We start from the raw sequence: 25,575 nt of genomic DNA on the forward strand, positions 1-25,575 counted from the left end.
ACAACTTGATGCCTCAAAGCAAAACAAACTAGCAGATGCACCAACTCCAGCAGTTGGTATTGTTAATGAGCAATTTAGAGCAGCCTTGGATAGTGAGATCCAAGCTGTGAGTTAAGCCTGGTGAGAAAAAGAAGCCAATAATTTCTAGAATATAACTTACCAAGTCAAAGCAGAAGCCACCAAGGAATTTTATTTAATTTAAACTGAAAGTGATGCCAGCCTGCGATAGTTAGCCAAAAATAGATTGAGATATATAACATAGCAAAGCATGTACTTTTATACAGTTTTCAGGTTCAAAATTCCCACCACCCCTGGCTGGACCCAGCCTTGCAGTGATTGGCAGGGGCTCCCTGGAGAGGTGGGAGCTTGACATGCCTCGGCCAATGAGAGAGCGCCACCTGCCTGTGACATCTCTCCCTGGCTGGCCAATAGGGGAGATGGAGGTGCGGCAGCAGGAGAAACAAAGGCAAACATATGTTGATGACAGGATTAATGAGTGACCTTATGTCAGGTGCTTTGTCAAGCGGTCTAGCAAGAGCCCCAGGGCTCTTCAACCCAGATCTGGCTATTGATACATTGATTGAAATAGCAAGTCCCTTGGATGGGAATCTGACACCTTAATGCCAGTCCTATTGTCAAAAGAGCAGCAGCATCGGGGATCTTGATGGGATTAAAATGATTCAGAGTCCAAGGAAGGAATATGGCTTTATCTTGATAGCTGTGGCTTACCCTTATCTCCCTGCGGAGGAGGTAAGCCATTTAGGTGAATGATTGAAATGTCCAAAGGTTTCTTCATTCTCAAATGGCCTGGCATCGCCCTCCGAGGTTTGAGAAGAAGTCCATTGTTTTATTTTCCAGAGGGTGATCATGGTAACCCATACTGGTAGTACATAGCCTGGTGGTGCTCAGATCAGGATGGTGTGCTAGTTTTTTTTTTCCGTGTCAGGAGCAACCAGAGTTGCTTCTGGAGTGAGAGAATTGGCCATCTGCAAGGACGTTGCCCAGGGGACGCCTGGATATTTTGATGTTTTACCATCCTTGTGAGAGGCTTCTCTCATGTCCCTGCATGGAACTGGAGCTGAAAGAGGGAGCTCATCCGCACTCTCCCCGGGTGGGATTCGAACCTGGCAGTTTTCAGGTCAGCAACCCAACCTTCAAGTCACGAGGCTTTTATCCCCTAGGCCACCAGAGGCTCCGGGTGTGCTTTTGACTAGCTAGGTGTGCTAGTCAAAAGTTCACATCAGGGTCATGGTGCTTCTTTTATAAGGGGCAGGATTTCATAAAGTATAATAATAAAAATAATAAAATAAAATAGATAGGAGACACATGTAGGATTCACAATGGGGGAGAAACATGAGATCCACCATCCCCATGTGTTGGGAGACAGACACAGGTAGTCCCGTGAGACATTCAAAGGGCTTCGATCTCCTTTGTGTTTCTCATGTGGGGAAAAGAGGAATACCAGAGATTCTCCAGCAGACCAGCAGGCAAAAGGGCTTTTTGGGGTTCCCCTAGAACTGGGAGACAGTGCAAGGGATACATGGGGTTCATGCAGGGAAAGGGGTCCCTGATATCTAAAGAATTCATAAGAAGAGGAAATGAATTGCAAGGGAAAGATTATAAAGCATAATGTTTTCTGACTAACCTTTAGCCTATATATGTAAATGTTTCTCAGCTCAAAAGGGAGTGCCTTTTGTTTGTGAGTTGTTGACTGAGATGGGAAACAATTAGAAGAGTTATTAATTCTTTGGCCCAGGTGTAGCTCAGATGGAAAAAGTCAAATAACTTTTGTGAAATGGTTTCCAATAATAAATTTGTTACCTTCTCTATAAATATATGAAATATAGGACATAAAGCCTTGATTAAATGTACACACTATCTAACATGGGAAGTGTTGTTGTTGTTGTTGTTGTTGTTGTTAGTGCCTTTGCAAATTGACCAATAGTTAACCCTTATTATCCAGCCTGATGTCCTTGTCCTTAGCAAAACTATAAGTTACTATCTTTTATTGGGGGGTGGGGTCACCTTCAACTTCAGTATCTAGGAGTTGTTTTTTGTGTTATACTATCTCTGAATATGTATTGCCTTCTCTGGAGTAACGTGATAGAGTTCCCCTTTAAAGTCATGCACAATCACACCTGTTGTTCCAGTTGATTTGTCAAAATAAAGTTGAGTGTGCAGTATTTTCTTTTGTTCATCCTCAACTGTAGATTGATTTTTTGTGTGTTAACTTTGTGTTCTCTTATGATAAAACAGATAGCATAATTTTAGAAACCCTCGTCATGTGCTATTTTTGAAATGTGACAATCCATCCTCTGTATCAGGGTGTTATAAATCTTACTGGACTATATGTCCTAGGGTTTCTTATCAGTAGCTATGGTGGCTTGCTCTGTTGGGAGTTATAGTCTGCCAACATATGGAGGGCTGCACATTGTGTACAATATTCCTAATATATCTGTGCTGTATGAGACATTAGAATGCATGTTTATTTTCAGTTTGATAATCCATGACATTGCAATACTGCACGTGTCTATTCAGAGCTAATGCCTATTAATTCCAGAATTACTCAGAAGTCCTTACATGGCAAGGACTGAAAATATAGAATGAATTTTTACTCCCAATAATGGCCAGTGGGTAGAGATGATTTTCATTGAAATACCATAGAGAGCCCCATCTCTTTCCTTCTGTCAATGCGTATGTGTTGAGGTCAAGTGGATATCATTTTCCATTGTGTCTACTGCAGGGGCCACAGTGGCGTAGTGGGTTAAACTGCTAAGCTTGCTGACTGGAAGGTTGGCAGTTTGAATCTGCAGGATGGGTCGAGCTCCCGTTGTTAGCCCCGGCTTCTGCCAACCTAGCACTTTGAAAACATTCAAATGTGAGTAGATCAATAGGTACTGCTCCAGCAGGAAGGTAATGGCACTCCATGCAGTCATGCCAACCACATGACCCTTGGAGGCATCTACAGACAATGCCGGCTCTTCGGCTTAGCCGTAGAGATGAGCACCACGCCCCAGAGTCGGACTTGACTAGATTTTATGTCAAGGGGAAACCTTTACCTTACTTATACTGCATTTCATTTGCCTTGTTGTCCTTCATCCAATTGGGAGAGATTTTTTTGGAATACTTTGCAGTGTGTTTGAATTTTCACTTTTATAATTTGTTGTCATTTGCAAATTTGGCTCCCATTCTAATGTAGAAACTATCAGTAGTTCACCAGCAGTGCCCATTTAATTAAGAGACCTTGCTTCTGGGTTTCATCCACTATGAAAGCTTTGCTTTCTTTTCTTAAACTAATCCCTGCCCCTCATTCTAGTAAATTTACTTAGCAGCTTTAGGAAACTGTGTTTTTTTTTTTTTTTTTAAAAGGCTTTTGAAAAAAGGTCACATGTATACTGTTATCACTTTAACAGATTTGTTGACATGCCCAAAGGAAGCAATTATGTTTGCAGAAGAAAAGAGCTTTCTCCCCTTTTCGTTTCATAATCCTAGCTTTTGTAAGTAGGCTGGTTGCCATAGATGTTAGGATAACTATGTAATATGTATCTTGAGCCTTGCCTGAAGGATAAGAATAGCCAAATCTCAAAACAATTACTAAGTTACAGGAGTTTTAAAAGTGGTGCATCTAATTACAAAATACCATACAATGATGTGGCAACCTTTGGCTTTTCAGACATTTTGCACATTCAACTCCCCAAAGTTGTAGTCAGAATACTCAGAGATAAGGAATTAAGACATTTCTACTACAGAACATTTGAAGGACTTGAAGTTTCCCACTCCTTCTATATAATAATAAGAAAACAATGTGTATGTTTGTGTGCCATCAAATCGTCTGTTGACTCCTGATGACCCTATGAATTTCGTAAGGTTTTCTTAGGCAAAGAATCCTCATTGGTGATTTTGCCAGTTCCTTTATCTGAAATGTAGCCTACAGCATGTGCCATTACTTGGCCATTTCCCATCCAAGCATTAGCCAGGACTCACTCTGTTTAGCTTCCAAGATCAGATGGGATCTGGTACCTTTAGGCGTCAGGACAACAGTACATGAAACCATAATGTTTCTGCAAACAATTAAGGAGAAACCTAGTAGCATCCCAATTTGAAATCCTCAGTACAACCTAAGTTACCTGTGAGTTGATGTGGCTTCTTGCAAGGCTTAACGGTTTCTTTTTGTGCCTTCTCAGTTTGCTGAAAAGGAGTGGCATGCAATTCTGACTTTTGCTCACATGCACACACTCCACTTTTATCTGAGGCAGCTGCACTCTAGTGGGATTAATCGTTGACCTTTCCCAGCACCAAGAACTTGTGAGATCCATCTTCCCATAGTTAGCTATGTGTAAGACTGTATCTGTGCTCATATATGTCTGTATGCTCAGCTGGCTGGGGTGGATTCATGTGTGATGTATGTAATAGGTTAGTATCCTTTTGGTACTAGCTGTGTGTCTTCTTCCAGGAACCTATTTGTCATTTAAAATAAAATGAAGTATAGAGAAAATGAGAGAAGAGTTGGTAGATCAATTACAATTTATTCTAGAATATGGGTAAAAAAACCCCTTTGGTTCTGCTGCTTCGAATGTTCAAAAGACCAAAGCTTCTTAACCCTATCCCCACTCATGTACTGTTGGGCCATCAGTTCCACTTCCAAGTACAGTAGAGTCTCACTTATCCAACATAAACAGGCTGGCAGAACGTTGGATAAGCAAAAATGTTGGATAATAAGGAGGGATTAAGGAAAAGCCTATTAAATGTCAAATTACATTATGATTTTACAAATTAAGCACCCAAACATCATGTTTTACAATAAATCAACAGAAAAAGCAGTTCAATACAGTGTAACGTTATGTAGTAATTACTGTATTTACAAATTTAGCACCAAAACATCACAATGTATTAAAAACATTAACTACAGAAACATTGGCTACTAAAAGGCATACTGTGTTGGATAATACAGAATATTGGATAAGCAAAGGTTGGATAAGCGAGACTCTACTGTATAGTGCAAAAGAGACAAGACATTGCAAGTAAATTGTAACGACCTTCTGGCTTAGTCATGGTTATAGTTGGCACTTTGTCAACTAGGTTTAGGTGTTAGCAGTATAGTTTATGATGGAATGAGTTTAAGATCTGTTTTGTGGTTAAAAACACTGGGACCAGGTATGAGGAAATCTAGGTCCAAATCCCCAGTAGGCTATTCCCATTGCAAGTTCTGCTTTATTTGTCTTCAGATACCTTAGAGCAGCTTCTTTATGATTCACAATCTGCTATTTTTTTGGAACTTTCCAAACAAAAACTGTGCAGCTTGATTAGCATAGCTGCAATTAAGAACTCCTCCCCTTGCCAGTTGCAAAGTTACTTAAGAACCAGCTCACCAGAACATAAACAAACCACTTCTGTAACTCACAGCCTACAGAATTCTCCAGTCTGCATGGCAACTAGCCACACTGGCTAAGTATTCTGAGAGATGTAACTTTTCCAATTTCTATGTCTAATTCCAAGAGCAAGGCAGATGATCACTTCTCCCAAGTTCAACATTTAATTATGAAGTCAAGGAAGAAAAGCCAGTTAAGTGACATGACCCGAGAAAGAAGTCTGAAATGAACATCTCAGAACATCTGGTTAAGGCAGAGATGGGAATCCGTCAGCCAACTGGGTGCTTTTTCACATGATGCAATTCCAGTATTATGAATCCACAAAATCCTGGGATTGCCACTTGAGGGGAGGCATTCAGAGTGCTAAGTCAAGGCACTCATTTGTTACCTTTGACTAAACTACAAATGCCAGGATCCTGTAGGATGCTGCCTTAGCAATTAAAGTGGGATAACAACACTAGAACTAGCACAACAAATGATGAGGAATGCTGAGAGCTATAGTTCACCGTCAACATCTGAGGCCTTTTCACACTACACATTTATTTACTTATTTACAGTGTTTAGATTCCACCCTTCTCACCCCGAAGGGGACTCAGGGTGGATCACATTGTACACATATAAGGCAAACATTCAATCTATATATATAAAAGAGTGATGGCATCACGGCAATTCACAAAACAACAAAAGTACAGGCCCCCCAACCTCAAAATTTGACAACACAACCCATCATCCACGCCTCAAGGTTGATACAACAAAAAGAAAAGAAAAATAAAGTCCTAATTAGAGGGAGAGCAATAATTTTTTTTATCCATTTGCTGCCAGTTTAGAGGGCTAATCTCTGCCCACTTGGTTGCCTAGCAACCAAGGGACAGCCAGGTTTCAGTTAGGGGACAGGCAGATTTAGGCCTCACTTAGGCTTCTTCCACAGATTATCTAATTTGCACTGGATTATATGGCAGTGTAGACTCAAGGCCCTTCTACACAGCTATATAACCCATTTATAATCTTATATTATCTGCTTTGCACTGGATTATCTTGACTCCGCACTACCATATAATCCACTTCAGTGTGCATTTTATACAGCTGTGAAGAAGGAGCCTCATATAATCCAGTTCTGAGCAGATAATATAAGATTAGAAATATACAGTAGAGTCTCACTTATCCAACGTAAACAGGCCGGCAGGATAAGTGAATATGTTGGATAATAAGAAGGGATTCAGGAAAAGCCAATTAAGCATCAAATTAGGTAATCATTATACAAATTAAGCACCAAAACATCATATTATACAACAAATTTGACAGAAAAAGTAGTTCCATGCGCAGTAATGCTATGTAGTATTTACAGTAGAGTCTCACTTATCCAACACTCTGGATTATCCAACGCATTTTTGTAGTCAATGCTTTCAATATATCGTGATATTTTGGTGCTAAATTCATAAATACAGTAATTACTATATAGCATTACTGTGTACTGAACTACTTTTTCTGACAAATTTGATGTCTAACATGATGTTTTGGTGCTTAATTTGTAAAATCATAACCTAATTTGATGTTTAATGGGCTTTTCCTTAATTCCTCATTATCCAACATATTCGCTTATCCAACGTTCTGCCGGCCCATTTATGTTGGATAAGTGAGACTCTACTGTACTGTATTTACAAATTTACCACTAAAATATCACAATGAATTTAAAACACTGACTACAAAAACATAGATTATGAAAAGGCAGACTGCGTTGGATAATCCAGAACATTGTATAAGCGAATGTTGGATAAGTGAGATTCTTCTTTAATATGAAATAATTACTGGGATAGAATAATGCAGAACAATATAATCTCTAAAACCAGGACAGTAAATAAACAGGGGAATTCCAGACAGGAAAGAATCATGGCCAGCTAACACCTCCCAACAAAAAATTCACTCAGGGAGGAAACAGCCAGGCTTTAAAGCTGCAAGGCCATTACATCCTAATCATCTTTCCTAATTGCAGCATTCATACTTGCCTCCAACAGACAAAAAAAACCAATCAGAAATATTGTATATTCACAACCTTTAGGAAATAATATCCCCTGATGGCGCAGCGTGTTAAAGTGCTGAGCTGCTGAACTTCTGGACTGAAAGGCCACAGGTTTGAATTGGGGGAGCGGAGAGAGCCCCCACTCTTAGCTCCAGCTTCTGCCAACCCAGAAGTTCGAAAACATGCAAATGTGAGTGCATCAATAGGTACTGCTCCGGCGGGAAGGTAACGCCGCTCCATGTAGTCATCCCACATGACCTTGGAGGAGTCTACGGACAACGCCGGCTCTTCGGCTTAGAAATGGAGATGAGCACCAACCTCCAGAGTAAGACACGACTGGACTTAATGTCTGGGGAAAACCTTTACCCTTGACCTTAACTACCACCAGTTCCTCAATACTTTATTTCCCATACCACCATACTTCGCCACAGCAATGCGTGGCCGGGCACAGCTAGTGCCATATAAACATAGAACAGAGACAGCGACAGAGACAGAGGCAATTTAAACCTTCTCCAGCTTCCAGCTTCCTGAGGGTATGCTTGATTTCGGCCACAGGGGGAGCAGCTGCTTCATCATCCACTGCGATGGCAACTTCCTCATTCCAACGGCAGCTGGATGATTTTTATGGTGTCGTAAATTAGCCTCCCCACATATAAGTGGTACCTAAATTTCCTACTAATAGATGCAACTATCTTTTGGGTTGCTTAGGTCAACAATGAGTAGGGGCTATTTTTTATTTTAATTGTTGGGTGCTCACCCCAACACGGGCTGGCCTCGAACTCATGACCTCTTGGTCAGAGTGATTTATTGCAGCTGGCTGCTAACCAGCCTGTGCCATAGCCCGGCCCCATTAGAATTAGACATAGAACTTGGAAAAGGTTACAACTCCTAGAATACTTAGCCAGTATGGCTAATAGTCATGCTAGCTAGGATTGTTGGGCGTTCCAAACGACAACTTCTGGAGGGCCTCATAATTCCAACTTTGATTAAAGTTACTGCAAACAAACTGGGAAGCCCAGCTGCTAGGCCCTTTTATTTGCTGCTACTTTGGCCTTCCTTCTGAAACAAAAACATTCACTGTATTTACTTATCAAGGCTTTGGCTCTTTCTCAACCTGGGTCCAATAGTCATCCTTTCTCTTGTTGACCTGATATTCTTCAACGTAAATGACACAACTGATCAGAAGATAGGGATGCAAATATAATAGGACAGTGATAGTAACAGCTTTTATAGTGCATTCCATTGAACAAGAGTTTCCTGCTCTCCTTAGTGACAGTGAGTCACCAGAGAATATGAAAGTGAGTTCATCCCATTAGTTTATTAGCAAATGCTTTTCAAGCTTTTTGTGAGGAGGAGGATGTGCTAAAAGGAAGCACTTTTTATTCCCCTTCCTGACTAGCAACAGATCATGGTTGCTAGAGGTCTGAAGGACCATAGAAATTAGGCTGAGGGCTGCACTGGTCCTATGGGGCATGTCATTTTGGGAAGGCGGCACTGATTCTCTTCAGCTGCAGAGGTCAGGTCCCATGCCCATTATAACTCATTGTTTATTCCCTTCTGCAGGCATTGACCGCCATTCACTCTGACGATGGGAAAGACCACTTTCTACCCCTCACCTTGGGTTACTGCCACCATGTCTCTTAAGCATGGCAGCCAGATAAGGTGGGGCTTATCTATGCAGGACAATGGTGAAGGAAGGCAAGAGAAGAAGGAGTAAAAGGGAGGAGGAGAACCTGGACTTCAGCACTGTTGGAAGAGGTTCATCTCCTTCAACCTACTACAGTGTTCTACAGAGAGGAGAGACTACTGGTCCTCGCTGGCCACTTCACCTGTTGTCGTTTGCCTCCTTCACTAGCCTACTGCTGATGAGAAATGATGTGACCGAGTGTATATAAGACTCCAACTCGCTTAAAAGCCACCTTACTTCAGCCTAAGCCATTTGTTTGAAATGATGCTACTGCTTCGGATTCGAGAGCAATTAACGCTACTCACCTTCCCAAGGGAAAGCTCAAGTAGCAGCCAGAGGCAGCTGATTTATTCAAAGCAGATCCCATTGCTCTACTACAGAAAAGGATTTCCCTCCATTAGTTGGCCTATTTTGGAGGGGCATGGGGGGAAAGGCAAGTTCTTCAGAGCTGCCTCCAGTACAAGACTGAGTACTGAACGAGCAAATTCATTGGTTGTTTTTTTTACTTGTTTCATCATACTTAAGTCAGCGGTAGTGAGAGGAAGAATACATTTTACAAGAGAAGTAGGCACTGGATATTTGTGAACTGTTAAGCCCCTCTCAAAATGCATTTCCTCTTGTTACTAGACCAGTATGGAGCAGGCAACCTCTGGCCTTTTCAGCAACTGTTGGACTGTAACTCTCATTATCCTGGACTGTGTTGAGTAGAGGTCCTGGGAGCTATAATAAAAGAATATCACATAGGAGAATCCTGAAACAATAGCCAATGCCATGTTTTTTGTATATTTGTAGCCCAGAGAGCCTGGCTCACAGCAGTTCAAGGCTTGAGGCTAGTAGGTAGGGATGATAAGTATTGTAGTTGTCCCAATACCAGGTTCCCCATCCCTGTGCTAGAAGGTAGGTAACATGTTTCCAGTAGAGTTTGTGATGGTGGGGTCTTGAATCAGGAATGTGTACACTTTCTATGCTTGTTATTTTTGTTCATTAAAGTTTCATATTAAGATACAAATAATTCTACGTGATTATAAACTATGATAGCTACTTTGGTCACTGCAAAGCACATATTATTCCAATTTTTTTCGTGTCAGGAGTGACTTGAGAAACTGCAAGTTGGTTCTGTTGTGAGAGAATTGGTTGTCTGCAAAGATATTGCCCAGGGGACGCATGGATGTTTGATGTTTTACCATCCTTGTGGAAGGCTTCTGTCATGTCCCCGCATGGAACTGGAGCTGATAGAGGGAGCTCATCCGTGCTCTCCCTGGGTTGGATTCGAACTGGTAACCTTCAGGTCAGCAACCCAACCTTCAAGTCAGCAGTCTGCCGGCACAAGAGTTTAACCCACTGCACCACTAGGGCCTCCTATTATTCCAATGAAGGGAGGGATTATTGCAGCTATCTATAGGATCTTCCTTTCTTTCAATATTCATTTTGTACTTCCACTTTCAACGCATAATGATGAATCTTGAGCTTCCTCAACGTTGGAATTTCGAGTCCAGCTGGCATTTCTGCTATGTTTAAATAACATGGAACAGTGTCTCTCAGAAGAGACCAGAAGGAGCATGCACTGGAAAACAGCAGAGAGCACACAGTGCATGTAGGAGCAAGCCATTGACTGGGGTGGGAAAGCCAGGAGCAATGTTGTGGATAACGGCTGAGGAGACAGAGTCATACTAATAGTTTGATCTTGTTTATTAAGATTGCAGAAGCCTCTTAATACATTTTACAAAGAATAATACATCCAAAGTGTTTTAAAGTGGCTGGAGTACAGCGCCCATTAGGACTAGACAGCATCGTCAATAGTCAGTGAAATTGCGGCCCAGCAGTCTTGAATAAACCAGCTGTTGTTTTCTCCTTCCAACAGCTTCTTATGAGTGGAAAGACAGCAATTACTGGAAAAGGTATTTATCCCTTTCCCCTTTCATAATTGCATGACACTACCACATTTTTGCAATGGGTAATGGATCAAAAATGGTAGTGATTGTGTATATATGACTCCCCCCTCAGCTGCCCAGTTTCCAAGCAGATGGTCCCAGAACACCTCACTCTCAAATCCCCCAGTTTCAGATATGAATGGCAGCCTGTATGTGTACTCACTGCCCTGGTTACAGTTTTATCACCCTTCCCAATACATCAAAGGTAAGGGTTTTGCTCTACTGAGAACTCTTGCTTATTGAAGTTGTAATAAGACCAGATCAGAGAAGAAGATCAAGTAACACATCTCGCCCTACTCTGGGAGGACACTAGTCCAAGGCCTGGAGATACTGGAAGGCGAAAAGCAGATATGCCATGGTAGGGATGACAGCACAGTTCTTGGTGGCAGGTGAAACAAGTCGCCTCTTTACTGTGGAAGTGGAAGGGTTTTCTCTGTCTTCTTGGTCCAGGGACCATCCCTGGTAGACAAAAATGGAGGAGCTTAACCTAGTAGTGGACAAAATTATACAATCACCAAGGGCATCTGAAATGGAAGTCAAGATGGTACCCAACCTCCCCATTCCATCTAGAGAAGCTGATTGGGCTGATAGTTAAATCTTACTGTAATGTTGGCTATGCGAGTTGTAGGAGTATCCAGATCTGATGTCCCAGAGAGAGCAATAGGCAGGGATTTACTGTCCTCCCCCAATACCACAAAGTATCTTTTATCCAAGGTAATTGCCTGTCGCTACCTAATGCCATGATTCGGTAGCCCCGCCAACTATTACTTTGGCAACAAGCTGATGGCAGACAGAAACAGGCTAGAACCCTATCCAATAGGTAAAGATGACTCCTCACTTCAGAGAAAGGTTGGATTGTATGCAAATTTGCAGACCTGGTGACAGTTTTTTTTACCTGCCCCTAATAAATCTGTTCTCGTTACAAGGCAGCACTAGTTGATAACCTATTTTATGCATTACTCACAAAAGCAGGAGAGTGCAGTCATATCTCACTGGGGAGACAGCCACTTGCTGGACTCATCTGAATGGGTGAATTGATTTTGGGAGAAGAGAGATGACTGCAAAGTTGCTCTGTGGAGGGAGAAGGGGACAGCAGGACTAAATCCATTTTAGGGTCACCAGCACTGAACAAAGTCTGTTCCTTTCCACTTTTCTTCATCCCTAAACTATCAAATAAAACATACCTTGCACATTCACTCCATTACTCTGTTGCACTGAGGGTACCATATTTTCCTGCTCTTCTCCCACAAACTGTTTCCAGAATTTGAGAGGCAATGCCAAAAGGCTTGAAACTACCTGTGGGAAGAAAATATTTGCTACCATCTGCCACGGAATTCTTTTTTGTTCACTTCCATCAGCTGGCTCTTGATGAAATACTTCCAGGCTGGGGTTATCTGTACTTCACAATCCTCTCTGTTTATAAGACTGCACTTAACTTGTCAGGGCTAAATTTTTTTTAAAAAAATACAAACTTGAGGAAAATATATTAAGCCTATTGTAAGAGGATATTTAAACCTGTTGAATTACAACTGCCATTATCTCCTGTTATAGATTATGACATCAGTGCTGAATGGGAGTTAGCCCAGCAATGGCTTGCCTAACAGCTTGCAAACTGGCTGGGATTTCTGGGAGTTGTAGGTCAAAAGCATCTGGGGACCCCAGATTGAGAACCACTGTATATATTCTTGTCAAGCATATCTGCGCTGGCAGTGGATCTGAAGTGAAGCCTTAGCTCAAAGATCTTAAATACAGGGGCACTTTTACACGGAGATAAGGAATTGTGACCAGAAGTGATGCAACTTGTGATCAAACATATGTGGGTGAAAACTGGCAAGCATTCCTCAGATAGTTGCCTATGTTTGCTTTTTTAAAAAAACCCTTAAGTTATTTGCAAAAAGGTAAAATCTGTGTGAAGGGTTTGATGAAGCCTTGGAAACCAGCAGGCTACTAAGCAGGATTTTAATAGGTTTTCAGGCGTATTTGCTGTTCTTCCCAGTAGTAGTATAGTGGTTCCAGGTTCAAGAAAACAAGCTCTATCCTGCCAAGTGCAGCAGAAGCAAGACCAGGACCAGAAAAGTCCCAAGCATTTTCCTGATGTATGTCTGTTCCTACAATCCTGTAGAGGGTTAGAAGAAATAAAGAGCGTGAACATGTGCCACAAACATGACACTTCTGTTACCCGGCATTGGCGCGGTGTGTCTTTCATGATGGTGAGTGGGGTAGGATTGGGGGTACTGTGTCCAACCAATGTTGGTCCAAAGATCCGTGCCAGGTTATTCTGATCCATACGACATTCAGGGCTCTGCATAACCCTGGGGATGGAGAAAGGGACCCGTGGGTTCACCAGGTACAACAAGAACCATCCTGCATAGAAGATCAGGACATCATTACAGGGCTAGCAACAAGCACTCATGCCAGCCACATAATGAACCCTGGGCCACAACCAAAGTTTGGGAATACTTTAAATCAGTTATGCTTCTAAGTCCAAAACATCTGGAGGTCCCTCCTGCTCCTGATTAAAGACTGAAAACCAAAAACAATTTCTATGACACCCTTTGGTTGAGTTATGCCACAATTCCCATAATCCTTCAACCAGTTTAATCTTTGCTGATGCTAGTGATGCATGATGTGTCAAGTAAGTAACATTGGGAAAAAGCTTTATGCTGCCAGGTTTGGAAATATGGTGACTTGATAATGTCCCTTGCTACCTAACAAGATCATTGTATCCTTCCCAGGATACCACAGGTATTTGAATTATTGTTTTTTTTTATTATTTTGGGATGGGGAGATTTGGACTTCAACTCCTAGAATGGACCTGCACAACCTGTGGCCCTCCAGTTGTTTTGGCCCCCAGTTCTCAGAATTCCTGGCCATTGGACAAGCTGGCTAGGGCTTGGAGGCTGCAGGTTGTGCAAACCTGTCCTAAAAATAATTATGACTGTTGTACTCCAAAACATTTGGAGAGCCAAAGGTTGTCCATCCTTGCTTAAAATGAAAAGTGCAGATTTAACAGGAGCAATTTAAAGCTGGAGCCCTAAAACAAGGAGCTCCATGTCTACTCTGCTTATGTCATTTTTTGAACCAAGCTCCTTTGTCCACCATCCCAACCCTCCCTCTTGCAGCAGCCAAACCCTGGGAGGAGTTGCTGCTGCTGCTTCTGATGACAATGGGGCAATTTATCTATTGAAGAACCAGATCTTATCTCAAATGATGAAGAAAGCAGGCATGTGTTCTGTAGAGTTGTGCATTCATGTGGAATTGCTGTTCGTTTTGTGTAGTTTCATTTGTGTCGTTTCATTTTTGTATTCGTGTCCCGCTAACAAAAATGGGCCATCTATACGATACGAATTTTCGTCTGGCTAACAAAAACATGAAAATGTTAGTGCCATTGATGGCAATGGGAGGGCTTCTGAGGCTCATACCCCACCCCTTGGTTTTTGGGTAGAGGGGTGAAAATCGCCACACATGGAGGGCATTTCGATCCCTTTTAGCCCACCAACTATTAAACCATTTGGATCTTCCCCAGAGTACTATTGTTATTAATAATATTATTACCTTAGCCCCCATCGCCACTGATCAGATTTAATGCTGAGGGAGGCATTTCCCTCTCCCAGGCTGAGGTCAGATTCCCATATCCTTCTTAATATACATATTATATATATAAATATTATTATATTAATACCCATAGGTACACATCAGCTGTAAGCCCTCTGATGGTACCTGCTTATTGTTATGGGGCAGAAACAAAAGGAAACGAAAGCAAGCACAATGACTGTGTGGCTTTCATTTTCGTGTCGCCTCTAGTTTCCTACAAAAATGTCATCATTCATTTTGTGTAGACGAACGGTTGAAACAAAATGATAGCATGAAGGAAACGATGGAATTGAACCAAACATGGCACATAGAACTCCCATGACCAAGAGGAAAAACAGGAAAGGTCTGGTGGGTATTGACCTTGAGTTTTAGAGTTGTAGTTCATCTACACCCAGAGAGCACTGTGGACTCAAACAGTGCTGGGTCTGGACCAAACTTGGCACATATACTCAATATGCCCAAATTTGAACACTGGTGGAGTTTGGGGAAAATAGACCTTGACATTTTGGGGTTGTAGTTGCTGATATTTAGTTAACTTACAATCAAAGAGTCCCTTGAACCCCACCAATGACAGAATTGGGCCAAACTTTCCACACAGAACACCCATGACCAACAGAAAATGTTCATCTTTGGCAACCCCTCTGAACCCCCTTGCGACCCCCCCCCCAGGGGTTCCAACCCCCAGGATGAGAAAGCTGAGTTAGGGCAATGTTCTCAATCAGCCTCATTAGGCAGAAGAAGGTAATAAAAGTTAATAAAAGGAAAATGTATTCCTCCTGCTCCCCTTGGAGACACATCTGCCTTCCTGGTCTCTCTCTTACCACCAGTTAGTAGCAGTGGCCCCTCCTGGGGCTTCACAGTTATGAGGAAAGGGATTTTGAACACTCTCTGAAAGACTACAGAACCTGGTACTCCAGGAAACAATGTATTTCCATGACAAAGCCACAGTTATGCACATATGCTACTAACAAGATTCTAACCTACATGTTCTGAACATAAAACTGATTTCCAAATAATTATTGAGAAACTACAAAAGGAAAGAAAATTCGTGAGAGAGATTACATGTTCTGACATGACATGCCCTGTGCAAAAGGGCACACTTGCACTTGAACACTAGAAAATGGGTGTCAGCACTTTTCAAAAGCAACAGAATGAGAACAAATGCCACGTTCATTGTGCAGAAGTATGTAGACCAGTGGTTCTCAACCTGTGGGTCCCCAGATGTTTTGGCCTTTAAGTCCCAGAAATCCTAACAGCTGGTAAACTGGATGGGATTTCTGGGAGTTATAGGCCAAAAACATCTGGGGAACCCTGGTTGAGAACCACTGGTTTAGATAGTTGACAAGACCCTTTACAGATTCCAGAATTGGGCTAAAGCCATGCTCATCAACTCCTCACCTGTGCAGATGGAGCATGAGAAAAGCCAGCGTGTCCCTATTGGCCACAGGAAGTTTCATCACAACATGGCAGAGTGCAGTATGACGGGAAGGATCATCTGGAATTTCTGTGTGAACAGAAAGTGAGATACAAGTAAGACACTTAGCCTGCACATCTCTTATAAGAGGTTCTTTAGGAATAAGGACAAAATCAGTTAGGGGTTACAATGATAATATGTACTTTTCCTTGGTCATTTTACAGAAAACAAAAACTACAGGATTCACTCAGGTCGACATCCTGAGACATTCCTCTCAACTATAAACAGACACAATATAGAGACCACATTTCCCTTATCCTGATCAAGGAATATCACCCCAGGATGACCATTTTTCCTCTTACAGACCTCTCTTAGCTCACCTATAGCATGCAGGAAGGCAGAATGCAGGCAGAAAGTAACAAGGGGTTCCTTCAGATTCCTCAAGAAGTCCTTGAGAATGCCACAGATCACATTCACATCAGCAACATCATCAAGAGAAGGGAGTGATTTCTGGGATGTGAGCAGTTTGTTTTTCCATTCACGAACAAGGTGCTCAGCACCTGGCACTCTATACAGTCCAGTCTGCAATTGAGGAACAAAATGACAAGAAAAAGCACCACTAAGGTATACAATGTTGGCCTGGAATTGCCAAGATGAACAAGTGTTGGCCCAAGATGTTTTGGGATCTCCACCACTCTCAAAGTTACTGTCTGAATTCTCCAAGGAAAGTACTAGTTAAAAATAATATGCAATGCCAAGATCACAATTTAACCGATAGCAGGGGTGGACAAAGTGCTGCCCCACCAGATGTTGTACTCCAGTTCCCATCATCCCTAAACAGATATGGCAGGGGTAGTAATTTATTCATATCCAGAAGATCAAAGGGTACACATATTGAATTCAAGAGACTTTTGGGAAGGAAACATAAATAAAGGCTACACTGACAGGAGGAACTAAGTCTAAAGTAGTACTTTTTTCATGTCAGGAGCGACATTAACTCTAGTGAAGTCCGAATGTGAGGGTTGGTGCTCATCTCCGTTTCTAAGCCAAAGAGCAGGCATTGTCCATAGATGCCTCCAAGGTCATGTGGCCAGCATGACTGCATGGAGTGCCGTTACTTTCCTGCAGGAGCGGTACCTATTGATATACTTACATTTGCATGTTTTCAAACTGCTAAGTTGGCAGAAGCTGGGGCTAACAGCAGGGGCTTACCCCACTCCCCGGATTGGAACCACCGATCTTTCGGTCAGCAAGTTTAGAAGCTCAACAGTTGAACCTGCTCTGCCATTGGGGGCTCCTACACTGAAGGTATAAACCCATTATATAAGGAGTCCAAAACTAGCTTTTTCAACCAAAACTAATTTTCCTTCTGTTTTACGCTTCTTTCTTATGTTACAATTAAATCATTTAATGTAGTGGTTCTCAATCTGTAGGTCCCCAGGTGTTTTGGTCTACAACTCCCAGAAACCCCAGTCAGTTTAGCAGGTGTTCGGATTTCTGGGAGTTGAAGGCCAAAACATCTGGGGACCCACAGGTTGAGAACCAGTGATTTAATGGCTTGTTTTGGCTGTCACTTATACAATCCAGTAATTTTAGACTCTGGTATACAGAAAGTATAAACCCATTATACTCCGAGTCTAAAATTATTGGATTGTATAAGTGACAGCCAAAACAAGCAATTAAATGATTTAATTGTGACACAAGAAAGAAGAGTAAAACAGAAGGAAAATTAGTTTTGGTTGAAAGGGCCAGCTTGGATATCTCAAATGGTAGCCCAGGCAACCTTTCATGTGCTTGTGTGAGCCACAACATCTTTTCACTTACCTCCCGCAGGCCACGCTTTTCGACTTGATTCACACATTGAATCACTATGGGGGGCACCAGAGGTGGTGTGGGGGGTGCAAAATCAGCCAGAGTGCCCTGAAGGAGATATAAATGCAGCAGGGTGTAGGATGGATATTGAGAATAATGTATCTTCCCTCTATAAACCACCTCGGAGTTTAAGATCATCAGGGGAGGCCCTGCTCTCGATCCCACCTCCTTCGAAAGCACAACTGGTGGGAATGAGAGGCGCGGCCTTCTTGGTGGTGGCCCCTCAGCTGTGGAACTCCCTCCCTAGTGATATCGATCAGCCCCCTCCCTCCTCATCTTTAGAAAGAGAGTAAAAACTTGGCTTTGGGAGTAGTCCTTTGATAAATAGCACAGTGCAATAATTTTATCTGGAAATAGTGCAATGAATTATGGAACGGCTTTAGACCTTGTCTTTGGATGACGTGGCTTATATTGGAATGCATTTCAACTATGTTTTTATGTCTGTTTTAATTTTAACAATTTTATTTTATGTCTGTGTTTTTTGGTCAAGGCACTGCACAGGTGCCGTTTGTAAGCCGCCTTGAGTCGGGGTAGAGGAAAGGTGTGATATAAATATGGTAAATAAATAATTAAAAAATATAAATAAATAACCTCTACCCAAAGTAGGAGAAAACAAATGTGATTATAGCTTCGAGTGGTGATCCCAGTTGGGGGATTCTGGGAATTGCATCCCACAAAATAATTTCCCCAAGTTCTGCTCCACTTCTTCAGATCATCAGAATTTCTTGCAGACTCAGGAAAGCCACCAAGATAAATAATTATAATTAAACAAGCTTCTCATACCCCAGGCTCACACTCAGATTCCATGCTCACCTCTCTTGTTGTGGGATGGGCACCAGGTGTACACGGAACCAGGCAGCGTTCTTTGCACTCAGGATGCACCTGGAGTTGGCAGGGACGACATTTGAGGGCCATTTTTCCAAAATGTAGTCGGGATTTGCAAACTGCACAACACTCCAAACGGATCACCTTAGGTGAGAAATAGAACAGAGAGAATTAACAAAGATTGAGGGGGGGGGGATCAGGTACCCTCTGCCTGGCCACTTCATTGAAATCCAGCCTTGAACCCAAGATAGTGTTCCGAGGGGGCATTAGCTGCCCATTTTAGGGAAATGTATCCTGGAATACACATGTCCTCTCCTCCCCACCTTTTATGAAGGACTCTTGGAATTGTTCCCCCAGCAGAGCATGTACCACCTGGAAGCATTACTGAGGGGGATGGTTGCCACCATGGAGTTTGATGGCTCTGATTTCTCTTTCTTCAGCTATTACCCCAAGCCCACCACATCCTCAGCACGAAGGTACTGGTTACCCTCTTGGAAGTAAAGTGGTGCTGTTGGAATGTGGGTATTTCTTGAGGAGGAGGTGGAGTGAAAGTTTCCTGAGCACTCCTTTGATTAGACCCAGTTGCTGTGTTGATGACGTCATTCCTAGCCTGAGTGCTACATCCAGGTGAATCCTCAGTCCTGTCCCGGATTGTAGGGAGATCTGTTGAGAGAACGGCCAGATTCAGCAGGAGAAACAAAAAAGGGGCAAGTTTTCATTATTCTAGCTTACATTTCCCAGCATGTATTGCAGCATCCTTGGACTAGCTTATCTATCTTGGTGTAGACTTTCACTTGTAGGACAATTTGGACCATGGAAATTAGTAGTTATGAATGACAATGCTCTGTGGATATGAGCTTGTCCAGCAATTCTGGCTATGAAAAGACATAGGACTCATTGAGTTTGGGAATATAATGACAGACAACAGAAGGATGGCTCCAGAGTGCCAGAGATGGGGAACTCAGAACATCACTTCCAAGAATGCGCAGGTGAAAGAAACGGAATGTTTCCCATTAGACTACCCTTAAATTCTAGATTTTTTTTCGTGTCAGGAGCAACTGGAGTTGCTTCTGGAGTGAGAGAATTGGCCGTCTGCAAGGACGCTGCCCAGGGGACGCCTGGATGTTTTGATGTTTTACCATCCTTGTGGGAGGCTTCTCTCATGTTCCCGCATGGAGCTGGGGCTGAAAGAGGGAGCTCATCCGTGCTCTCCCCGGGTGGGATTCGAACCTGGCAGCTTTCAGGTCAGCAACCCAACCTTCAAGTCACAAGGCTTTTATCCCCTAGACCACGGGAGGCTCCTTAAATTCTAGATCTTGGGAAGAGAGAACTTCCTAACTGAAATCTCTGCTGTACCATCCAGAACTACTCAAAGCCTACTCATAATTTACAGTAGTAGTAGAAGAGAAGGTCTCTTTCAGTTCAGGGTTAAGCCATCCCTTCACTTCTCACTTAATACTATGGTGCTTAGCACCCTACCATTTTTAACAAAGCTCCACAATCTTCATGATTAACCCATCCCTATACTTTTAAGGTTCCACACTGTCCTCATAGTTTTGGCCATTATTTCCTCTTTCAAGAAAAGGAAATGAAACGGGAACAAGGGGTTCTCAAACTTTTAAAGCTGTGGAGCCCTTTTTGAAGGATAAGTTTCTTGTGGAGCTCTAAGAAACTTTTGGACACAAAGGTTGCATAGCATTTTAAAATTTGACAGATGGGCCAGGTCAGTAGCAGATGGATGGAGAATGTAGTGTGTACTAATTGGGAAAAAAAGAACACATTCCTAGGCACACTGCACATATCTTGTTTGTAGTGCAAAAAGAAAGAAAGAAAGAAAGAACAATACAACATTTAAGATAAAGAATAATTTTAAGCAAAATAAACTTAATAGTATTTCAGTGGAAGACCCAGGGGCTATCCAGCCTCTGCAAGAAGAAGACAACGACTTAGCAGGTTACTAATTGGGGCTAACTATAGGGAGCACACCACACTCCTACTGAAGTAACTCCCCTGGCTGCCGATGAGTCTCCCAATTGGAAATGCAGGTTATTACCTATAAAGACGTTACTCTTAGGGCCCAACCTATCTTTGAGACACATCTCTTTCTATGAACCACCACAGGCTTTAAGATCTACTGGTGAGGCCCTCCTCTTGGTCCCACCTCCGTCTCAAGTGCGGTTGGTGGGGGCAAGAGCTTTCTCAGTGGCGGCTCCACTGCTCCGGAACACCCTCCCCAGGGAACTTAGGCAAGCCCCCAGACTACAGCACATTCGGAAAGAGCTAAAAACTTGGTTCTTTCTGCAGGCCTTTGATAGTGTTTTAAGATTCCAGCCAGATTACTATCTTTAGCCAGGGAAGGCTAAATTGATTGTATGGATCTTTTAATTAACAACTATTTGTTGATTCTATTGCTCTTGATAACTTTATATGCCAGGTTTTAATGTGTTCTTGCTTTCAATGTTGATATATTGAATTTTGTATGTTGTATGGCACCACTGTGTGCTTTGTATGCTGCCCCCAGTTCTTATGGAAGATGGTGGCAGGGTATAAATAAAAGGTGGTTATTATTATTATTATTATTATTATTATTATTATTATTATTATTATATTATGACACAGCAAACAAGATAGATATGCTGGATTTCATATCACAAAATCACAAGTCGAACACTTCCCAAGTGTCTAGGACTGTGTGATGTATTTTCGGATGATGCGCGCAGATCCCAGTAGGGTGGCTTTTTGCAGTTGGCAGATAATTTTGTCAATGTCTATTGTTTCCAAATGCCGGCTGAGATCTTTTGGCACGGCACCCAGTGTGCTGATCACCACCTGGACCACCTGCACTGGTTTCTGCCAGAGTCTTTGAAGTTCAATGTTGAGGTCCTGATAGTGGCTGAGTTTTTCCTGTTGTTTTTCGCCAATGCGACTGTCCCCTGGGATGGCAACATCAATGATCCAAACCTTTTTCTTTTCCACAACTGTGATGTCTGGTGTGTTGTGTTCCAGAACTTTGTCAGTCTGGATTCGGAAGTCCCACAGTATCTTTGCATGTTCATTGTCCAATACCTTTGCAGGTTTGTGATCCCACCAGTTCTTTGCTGCTGGAAGGTGGTACTTGAGGCATAAATTCCAATGAATCATTTGGGCCACGTAGTTGTGCCTCTGTTTGTAGTCTGTCTGTGCAATTTTCTTACAGCAGCTGAGGATATGATCAATGGTTTCTATTATATTATTATTATTATTATTATTATTATTATTATTATTATTATTATTATTATTATGAACCCTAACAGATGACCATCCAGCCTTTGAAATAATAATAATAATAATAATAATAATAATAATAATAATAATAATAATAATAGTGCGGTTTTCTGGCATTGTATATTTCTGCCGCTTCTGTGACTGTTCATTTGTATTTTGATTCCGTAGCCCACTTGTCGATGAATGTCCAGAATCAGCAGCATCCACCGCGGTCCTTTTTATCCTGGGCAACAATTGAGCCAGTATAGACTTGGTTTTGGTTTGATTCTCCATAATGCTAATGGGTTAGGGGCTCTTAGTTTTGCTCCTCAGCTGAGGCCTCTCTGGATTGGTTGGACCTGCCGGTAGTTACACTACCGCCAGCACAGCCCTCAGTCATTATTACCCCCCCCCCCGCCCCCACGTCAAGATGGGCACATTGGGTACCGTGCCAAAAGATCTCAGCCGGCATTTGGAAACAATAGACATTGACAAAATTACGATCTGCCAACTGTAAAAGGCCACCCTACTGGGATCTGTGCGCATCATCCGAAAATACATTACACAGTCCTAGACACTTGGGAAGTGTTCGACTTGTGATTTTGTGATACGAAATCCAGCATATCTATATTGTTTGTTGTGACATAATAAAATAATAATAATAAAAATAGGAGCAACCCCAGGGGCCAGCCATTCCAACCCTAAGGGCTCTGTGGAGCACAGTTTGAGAACCGCTGGTCTAAGCACCTACAGCAGTCATCCTGTATTAAGTAATAATGACAACCTTCCTTCAATTACAGGAAAGAAGATATGATTGGACATACCCATATATGGCACATAAAGTTTAGTACAGGAATGAGGAACTTTTAGTCTTCCAAATGTTTTGGTCTTCAGCTAATAGACCCTAGCTTCCATGGCTAATGTTAATAGCTACCCAGCTATTGGTTATTGGTTGTTGTTGAGTTTATGTTTTTATGATATTTTATATGTTTTTATGTAGTAATTGAAATGTATTTTATGTTGTTGTATTTTATTGTTGCATTACTGGGCTTGGTCCCCATGTAAGCCGCCTTGAGTCTCTTTGGGGAGATACGATGGGATATAAGAATAAAGTTATTACCGTAAGAGTTCCAAACATCTGAAGGTTTATATACATTTTAATAATAATGTGTTTTTGTACTGTTTATGTATTGCATGTTGTTGTATTATTGTTGGAAACCTCCCTGAGTTCCTTCTGAGAGATAGGGCGGTATATAAATAAAGTTTTATATTATTATTATTATTATTTTAACACCAGCACTGCTACTACCTCCCTTGATATTCTTGTGGAAATGCAGCCCATTTTTCATGGCAGTGGGACTTTTAATGCCAATATTTAAGTATTAGTACAAACACTAACACTTCCTAATCATGTCTTTTGACTTTCAAACCAGTCAGTCCTTATTTATGAGACAAGTCAAACTGAAGATGAAAGGGTCACCTGAGTTTGTGGAGACCTGATGGTTTGGCTGGGAACGGCGATGGAATATTGCGGCAATTGGGACCGAACTGTTTTCAGCGATAACTCCAGTTTTCAGGGTCATCACAGGTATCCCATTGACCGGGGAAGACTTAAGAGAAGGAGATGAAAAAAATTGTATTTGCTCATCATTTTGTTGTGTAGTGTTTTGCAATATGTACTTTCTAGCATGAAATCAATTGTGGAGAAAATTCTGTACCACCAAAAAAGTCTACCTAAAACTTTGAATGCTCTATCTCCCTCTGCTGCTGTACTGAGTAACTTCTTAACTATCCATCGGTTACTTCTCATCTTCTCAGTTCCAAAACAACTGCCCAGTTCAAGCTTCTTCTTGCGAGAATAAAATTACTGTGCCAATGAAAAAGTCCCAAATACATCATGCTTTCAATGCTCATGAGCTTTTTCAGTATGCAAAAATGATATATGGCATGCAGGGGAAGGAAACATTTCTATATTTCCTCTAATATCTCAAGTCAAGAATGGAGAAATTGTGATCACAATCCTGCATGCCATTTTACCATATTTGCTTCATGAAAAGGCATATGAGTTTTCAAACCTATCATGATGTATTTTGTGTCTTTTGGCTGGCCCCATATAAGTATCACTATGAGAAAGTTCTTTGCATTTCCATTTCCTGCCTCATTTGACATTAGGTAATGGTCATGTACAAATAAAACTAGAGTGCAGGAGTCCTGTAACAGAATGGAACTCTTCTGTAATATTTCTTTCTGGAACCATCTCACATAGTTAGGGGAAAATACTATAATAACATATATAATAATAATAATAATACTTTCTTTATATTTCACCTTATCTCCCCAGAGGGACTCAGGGCTGATTCCAACCATAAAAGGCAGATATTCAACGCCCAAACACAACTATAAGCAATTGAAGAGATGTGGATTATACTATGCAACGTGATTTTTGTCCCGGGGTTATAAAGGTAATTTCCTAATTGGTTCTATTATAAAAACAAGGGAAAATGTATTAAATTGCGTAAACTTGGTTTTTGTGGGAGGAACATTCTGCATCACATTTTGCAATCATTTTTCAATGAATACCAAGTCAATATAATTTGTGGCAGCCACAAAAAAAGTTTCTGGAGTATAACAACTACAGTAGAGTCTCACTTATCCAAGCCTCGCTTATCCAAGCTTCTGGATTATCCAAGCCATTTTTGTAGTCAATGTTTTCAATATATCGTGATATTTTGGTGCTAAATTTGTAAATACAGTAATTACAACATAACATTCCTGTGTATTGAACTACTGTTTCTGTCAAATTTGTTGTATAACATGATGTTTTGGTGCTTAATTTGTAAAATCATAACCTAATTTGATGTTTAATAGGCTTTTCCTTAATCCCTCCTTATTATCCAAGATATTCGCTTATCCAAGCTTCTGCTGGCCCGTTTAGCTTGGATAAGTGAGACTCTACTGTATTTTCAAAGTAAGTATTGCACAATTATACAGGAAATAACACTTTCAAACCAGGAACAGAAAATGTTCAATTTTTTACATAGTGCTGTCTTGTATTGAAAAGTAGAGCTATGCATTCTTATAGGACTTCTTAAAGATGAGGCTGAAGCTAACACAGATTTACAAATAGTCACTTGGACTTTACCGACCATGACAGCCTTCCCCAACTACCAAGCACCTGACACTTTAGTATCTTATTTGACACATCACATGGACACAGACATTCTTGTACTGTATCATAACTATGTAACAACAACAACAACTTTATTCTTATAACCTGCCTCCATCTCCTCAAAGGGATTTGGGGAGGCTTACATGGGGACCAAGCCCAGAATAAAATGAGAATTCAAAGTACAAAATTAAAACACATAGCAAAAAGCAATATAGTTAAACGATTAAACACCGAGGAAGTAAAAGCATCATAAAATACATCAATCAACATCACAAAACCAAATAGTGGGCATATTCAAATTGCAGGGGAGGGCATGCTTGTGCAAAACACAGAGCAATAGAACCAGGGCTGGGAATAAAATGCTGGAGATGTCATAACCTTGCATAAGAAATGGCATGAGAAATGTTTAAGGCTGCATCTACACTGTAGAATGTATATGGTTTGACACCACCAT

General features: G+C 41.5%; 2 protein-coding genes across 11 annotated transcripts in view; one reads left to right on the forward strand and one right to left on the reverse strand.

Annotated features, from left to right (window-relative positions):
• prkag3 (protein kinase AMP-activated non-catalytic subunit gamma 3) overlaps nt 1-10,085 on the forward strand; it is a 30,993-nt gene extending 20,908 nt beyond the window's left edge. For both annotated transcript variants that reach the window (XR_001730492.2, XM_008112214.3), the window contains exon 13: nt 8,950-10,085. Coding sequence is in view for 1 of the 2 variants with exons in the window: in XM_008112214.3 (XP_008110421.2) it covers nt 8,950-8,972 (23 nt within the window). In the remaining variant the exon portion in view is untranslated. The remainder of the gene's footprint in view (nt 1-8,949) is intronic.
• A 659-nt stretch (nt 10,086-10,744) lies between these two features.
• LOC100564830 (rac GTPase-activating protein 1) overlaps nt 10,745-25,575 on the reverse strand; it is a 28,067-nt gene continuing 13,236 nt past the window's right edge. For 5 of the 9 annotated variants that reach the window (XM_062967285.1, XM_062967288.1, XM_062967289.1 and 2 more), the window contains 10 exons: nt 23,433-23,562; nt 19,197-19,372; nt 18,698-18,853; nt 17,837-17,932; nt 16,393-16,594; nt 15,997-16,102; nt 13,184-13,316; nt 12,189-12,300; nt 11,969-12,102; nt 11,357-11,491 (listed from right to left, as the gene is read on the reverse strand). In XM_062967285.1, the coding sequence (XP_062823355.1) occupies nt 11,987-12,102; nt 12,189-12,300; nt 13,184-13,316; nt 15,997-16,102; nt 16,393-16,594; nt 17,837-17,932; nt 18,698-18,853; nt 19,197-19,372; nt 23,433-23,562 (1,227 nt within the window). In that variant the 3' untranslated portion in view covers nt 11,357-11,491; nt 11,969-11,986. Of the gene's footprint in view, nt 11,492-11,968; nt 12,103-12,188; nt 12,301-13,183; nt 13,317-15,996; nt 16,103-16,392; nt 16,595-17,836; nt 17,933-18,697; nt 18,854-19,196; nt 19,373-23,432; nt 23,563-25,575 lie in introns of all 9 variants that reach the window. The other 4 variants (XM_062967283.1, XM_062967287.1, XM_008112233.3 and 1 more) reach the window with 4 other exon arrangements.

Source organism: Anolis carolinensis, chromosome 1 (genome assembly GCF_035594765.1).
Source record: "Anolis carolinensis isolate JA03-04 chromosome 1, rAnoCar3.1.pri, whole genome shotgun sequence".
NCBI lineage: Eukaryota > Metazoa > Chordata > Lepidosauria > Squamata > Dactyloidae > Anolis > Anolis carolinensis.